Raw genomic sequence first — 6,163 nt, forward strand, 5'->3', positions numbered from 1 at the left:
AATGTAAAAAACTAAAAAAAATATTATTTTACCCGGTGTAGACTGGGTCTGGTTTATGTAATTCTAATCAGATCCCAGTATGTTTTTTCTTGTGAAAATCTGGATAGATTCGGAACCTATGCTCGCATGACTTATTCAGATTTGGGTTTGGATCCATCAATTTTAATAGGGGTCCCTGAGAGAGAGATGATTTGTCATATGACTCACCTCCAAGCAATTAAAAGCCTTTGGCTGGACGAGTCCAGATCAGATGACATATGATGGCACAAAATTTTGTGCTTTAAGCATCTGACCGGCCTCCATCAGATCTTGGGTCCCACAACTGACAAGCCCAATCCCCAAGACCAATCCCCAAGATGGAGGGGATTAGGTGCGTAAGGCATATTTTTTTTTTTTTTGTCATCATATGGCACCTGATCCGGAGTCCCCTTGCCCCACACTAGAGAGCCTTCTGCTTCTGACTTAAGACACGGGACACAAACCTCGAGCTCTTCAGATTCTTCTTCACCTTGAACGCCTGATTAATAAATGTGCCGGGTTCGAGTATGATTAGAAGGGATGCCAATGAAGCTTGACCAGACAGTAGTCATGTTAATTTAAAAGGGCCTGCCCTGGGCTAGATGTAAAATTGGGCTCAACCTAAACCTGACAAGCTCTCGGCTCCTGCACTCCCCTTATGGGTAGGGGCATGCATCCGGAAGGGCAGGGCTTGGGCCAATAAATTAGGCCCAAGCTCAGCCTGAACCGGGCTGACATGAGCTGGCTTGTGTGTGTGTATATATATATAAATAAAAGATAATATACATAAGAGAATCTGGAATATGTAAACCAGCAAAATATTTAAATGAGTATGAACTCAGTTTTTTATAGGTTTTTTGCATATCTAATCCTGCAGATGCATTCGTCCATTTGCTTAGAATCAGTTATTGCATCAAGAAATATGATGATTTTGTATGCTTGAATATTTTTGAAAATTCTAAGTCTTTGATTTTCAAGCTTTAAAAGATTATTCCTATACATCATAATAGGGTGATCTAAGAGTCTATCTATATAAAACTAAGCATCTAGTCGTATTGGTAAAGTGAAATTTTAGTAAAAAATTATGAAAATCTCGGTGCATAACAGTTTACATATTTTCTAAGTTATATATTTCAGTTACCCATATATAAGCATGGTCCGGCCGTTAGGTCAAAGGGCCTAATGGGCGGGTGTTTTTTCAACAAGCAGGCCCCAACCGGGTCTTTGGCCCGGGCCGGCCAGGTCTATTTGCGGGCCGCAGCCCACCCCCCACTTATTTGTTTATTTAGATGCATACGTGTAACTGATTTTGTACGCATATCATCAATGAATGGGGATGTTGACAAACTCCAAATGGAGCTTTACAACTCATTCTCTGCCTTACGTATCATGAAATGGTAAGATAAGGCCACCTTTACAGCAAACCTGGATTCTGTTTCCTAGAACAAAAGGAAGTTGGGCTGTAAATGGATCAGGTTTGGTCAGACTACTGATCTGATCTGACATTTTAGTCTGGATATGGATCTTTCAAATAAGATCCAAAATGTGCATATTTCAATTAGATTCAAATTTGCGAAATATAATTATTTTAGATTTGGATCAGTACTTTATGTTGGATCTATGTATGAATTCAGATTAAATCTGATCCTTAGGTACCTGTTACTCGTATTATTTTCAGTCTTCATTACTGGATCTGATATTTATGTATACTTTTAAGATTCAGATTCAACCCTACTTCCTCGGATTTCACTTGGATTTGAGCTATTACATACACTTCAGATTAGGATTTAGTCTATGGACCCATCGTGATAAACATGATTTGGATTTGGAATCAGTATAGAGTTTTACATCTCAAAACAAATCCGAATCCAATGGCCACCTGAATCGGATATAAATGTAAAGGGCATATTAATAAGCTGCCCCAAGTGGGGTGGGTCAAGCTTCAATTCTCATGGTCTCCATGCAAATCAATGCCTAGCATAGGCTTCGAGGGCCAGGGATCTTATTGGAGCGGCACGGCGAGCGTAGGCATGGGGGAGGTCTGTGTTGGGTGAGGTTTCTTCGGGTTATAAATTAAAAAAAAAAAAAAAATAAGCAAATTCATAATTTGGACTTCGGGCAGGACAGATGCGTTCTTAATCTCATTGTAATGTACAATCTCGTAATTTCAGCAGTCTAAAACCTTAAACCAGTTTTAACTCACAAAGTAAAACGAAGAGTGGAAACCCCCCCCCCCCCCCCCCAAAACCAATGCAAGGGACAAAACGTAACCCTCACCCTCTTCCATTTCCTGCCTTTTCAGGTGGCAAAAACCCAAGAGAGAGGGTGATAGAGAGCCCTGACCCTCCCCAAAAACCCTAACCCTAAGGGTTTCAATTTCCCCTTCAGATGAACGTGTTCTTTGAGGATTCTGATGAGGAGGTGGTGGAGTGGAGGAACTGGGCGGACATCGACGAGGACATCCTCCTCTTCATCTTCCAGAAGCTCGACGTCGAGGACCTGCTGCTGAGCGTGCCGCTGGTTTGTCGCCCCTGGAGTGCCGCGTCCCTCAACCCTCTCTGTTGGACCTCGCTCGACCTCCACGCATGGGAGCGCCTCTTCCGCAGGTTCTTCCCCCAGGGAACGACCCGGATCGTCCTCGACTTCGCGAAGCTCCTCAGGTTCGTCGTCGACCGCAGCCACGGAAACCTCAAGTCCATCGTCTTCCCCAAGCGCGACGTCACCGACGGGATCCTGCTCTACGTCGCCAGAAGGTACCGCGATCCGATCTCCAGATATTTCCCCTTTCTTTCTGTTGGTGTCGCTCGTTCTTTCCTTTTTTCTTTTTCTTATCTCCCCTCTTGATTGTTTGATTTGAGAAGTAAAATGGAATTGATTTGAAGGGAATCAGAAAAGACTCCGGGAATTCAGGGTTTTCTTTTGATTTTGGGTGCAAGGGGAGATCGGGTTGGTGGCAGTGGGTGGCAAGAAATTATCCTTCTGAACGCTAAACTTACGCCGATTTAGTGTAATTATGCGCTAATTTGACGGCCTGAAGAAAAATCGCCATGTTGGTTGGTTTATTTACAATCGTTCATTGTGGTATATGTTGTTTTCATCGAGTCTTGGCCTTTGTATCTAGATCCTTTGATCTATTTTTGTTCCTAAGGCTAATCGCCCTGTCTCCGGGTATTCCTTTGTGCTTGGCTCTAACTGGCTTTCTCTGAATCACTATTGGTCTTCGCCTGCTGCCTTTTCCTTCCGCATTTTTTGATCTTCTATGAGTTCACCCATTTGCATCAGCGTCGGTGTGGTTGTGGAAGTGAAAACAAACTTCCATAAAACATTGAAATGCGAAACTACACGAATGAATTGTAAAAATGTTCAACATCTGTGAACAGACAGAGAGAGTATTGTATAGTATATACATTAAGGCTCTATTTGGGAGGATTCACTGACTCCCCATCCGTCTGGCTTGGTTTCCCGACGGAGGTCGGACTGTAGTTGGGAGGGGCGATGCAGTTTAAAGTAGGCGGATTTCAACAAAGTCCGCTCTGATTTCGTCACCCATCTCATCACCCCTCCCAATAACAGCTCACAAACAGAGCCTAATTTAGATTTAACTAGAGTATTACTTTAATGGTATTGTTCACATCGGAATCTAGGAAGTAAAAACAAGCTGCCGTAAAACATTGAAATGCAAGATTACATGGATGAACTGTAACAATGTATAAAACCTGGGAACTTCATCATGTGAAGTTGGGAGCATGCTGTCAGTCTAGCCCAACTCTGGTGTACACAAATTTCCTGCTAATCCCACTTCATGGAGAGGTAGGCATCTGGGGTAAGTTCTTTTACTATATTCCGAGCTCCATTTGTTCAAATTATATGAATATGGTTTTATGATGTCAATGATATCACAATTTGTTGATTAACAAATCTAAGAGATCTCTTGGTTTGCATCTGAATCATAAAGGCGATTTGGTAATACCTTTTTTTTTCCCGCTCCTGAGTAGTTTTGCCTTATTTCTTTTTAAGTTGGAGAAAAATTGATGATGGGACTAAACACAGTTTATTGAACTCCATATGCAGATGCCCGCGGCTTAAAAGCCTTGATTTTCAGGGCAGGTGTGACATTTCTAAAGGGGCCTTCATCAAGGCGCTCTGCAACTGGAAGCAACTTGAAGTCATTGACGTAATTACTCCACCGCTCTTATGCAAAGAGACCATATGTGAGATTGGTAGATGTTGTCAAAATTTGGTTCAGCTTAGAACAAGGGGACAGATATCAGAAGAAGAAGTTTTAGCTGTGGCATCTGAGCTCCCAAAGTTGAGAGTGCTAAATTTGAGCTTTTCCACGTTGACGAACGAAGGCTTGTTGGCTCTTTTAAATGGATGTAGAGCTTTGGAACGCCTAGATGTCACTGATTGTACCCGTGTTAAAATTGATGATGAGATACTTGAAAAGGCTTCACATCTTAAGGATTTCAAGTATGGATGTGCAGAAAGCGATGATGATGAACACAATTTTAGGCCTGTGAGAGGTTTGATCTATGAAGAATACGTGTTCGGAAGTGATGGATCATGCCATGGTGAAGTTACTATGTTATTTCAGTAGAATAATTAGCTTGGAGGTATTGTATGTTAAGAATGTCTCGAAGTGTCTGTTGTGAATGTGGAACATAGGCTTGCATGTTCAAAATGTCTCGAAGTGTCTGTTGTGAATGTGGAACACAGGCTTTGAACTACAGCTGTGCCCTCCAGGGTCACAAATTTTATTTTATGGCAGGAAATGCATAAATATGAGGTTTGAGAGAACCCTTTTCCTACTTCTGCAATAGTTTGTGATTTCTGTGTTGATCTTCACTCAGAAGCTGATACGTGTAATTTTAGAGCATGTGAAAAATCTCTAGATAGCATTGATGAAAGTATTTGTGATATAATGCATAGCCAGTTAGTTGGTCATCTAATTATTAACAGCAACCATCTCAATTTCTGAGTGGAAGTTGGTAACTCAGGACCTATTTTTCATACATGGGCTGGGTCAGGATGTCCCAGATGGTTATTAGATATTTACCACTTCATGCCATATGCTCTTGAACTGTGGTATCCCGGAAAATGATTTCCCTATATATTCACCCTTTTTCTTGTCTAACTGGTGCCAGACTTGCATCATCAGAGGGGTCATCATCGATCTAAACATGGCCTCAAAGCATTTTTTGTATCAACACTTCAATTTGACCATAGGACTCGAATCTGCAAGTTAAGGCCGAAGCAGCGGGCTCCCTAGTGAGCGAGAGTGGTAGAAAAGTTTTAGTTGCTTCCGGATGGGCCATATGACAGTGCATCAATCTCTCCTTGGCCTCCACCACCTGAAACAGGGTTTCCTTTTTTTAAATAAAAATAAAATGTGTGTACAGATAATATTTGATTATATGGCACGGCATCTGGGTTTCTTGTTTGACACGTCTAAAAGTAGTGGCATTTAAATGATTCATGGTACTTTATTCCTTGAAAGATTATTGTTGCTCAAATTTAAGTTGAACAAAAGATTTTAGGATGAGTAAAACAGAATGAGATTTTTATCTCTAATGCACGTTGTATTCCTTTAAAGGAACAATTAATTATTAACCATAATACAATCAAAATGGCAGTCTAAAATGGATGATTAGTATTTGATTTTCATGGACTTTTTTATATGGCAAACCAACTGTGATGCTTGTGTTTTACATCTGGACCGTCAATTTTGAAGTCTTCGTGGTACAGAAGAAGGGCTCATGGAGCCTACTCAAACACCTGCATGACAAAACAATTCTTCAATTCTGCAGTAGAATATATATATATATATATATATATATATATATATATATTGAGAGTGATTGGTAGCTGTGAGATCGATAGGTATTAAATTCGTGGTCAAATGGCTGACCGTCCAACACTTGCATTGATGGACGGGCAGCGCAAAACAAAACAAAAAAATCATGTTTTTGATGAGATTTTACTCTGAGCGAAAAAAATGAATATTAAAGGCAGCAAAAATCGTCGCTAATGACCTTTAGCGGCATTTTTTGTCGACACTAATGCTTGTTTGATCATTAGCGGAATTGTCGCTGCTAATGCCTCTTTTGCAGAAAAACTCATCATTTTGATGCTATTTGTTTTTTTG

At 40.8% G+C, this 6,163-nt stretch overlaps 1 protein-coding gene across 1 annotated transcript; it reads left to right on the plus strand.

Annotated features, from left to right (window-relative positions):
* The first annotated feature begins 2,311 nt into the window (after positions 1-2,311).
* LOC149845469 (putative F-box/LRR-repeat protein 22) lies at positions 2,312-4,932 on the plus strand. The gene is made up of 2 exons (XM_089995766.1): positions 2,312-2,771; positions 4,090-4,932. Exons 1-2 carry the CDS (start codon positions 2,407-2,409, stop codon positions 4,613-4,615), a joined length of 891 nt encoding a protein of 296 aa, XP_089851892.1. The 5' UTR covers positions 2,312-2,406; the 3' UTR covers positions 4,616-4,932.
* The last annotated feature ends 1,231 nt before the right edge of the window (positions 4,933-6,163 follow it).

The sequence above is a fragment of the Nuphar pumila genome, chromosome 2 (genome assembly GCF_984573655.1).
Source record: "Nuphar pumila chromosome 2, dmNupPumi1.hap1.1, whole genome shotgun sequence".
NCBI classification, from domain to species: Eukaryota; Viridiplantae; Streptophyta; class Magnoliopsida; order Nymphaeales; family Nymphaeaceae; genus Nuphar; species Nuphar pumila.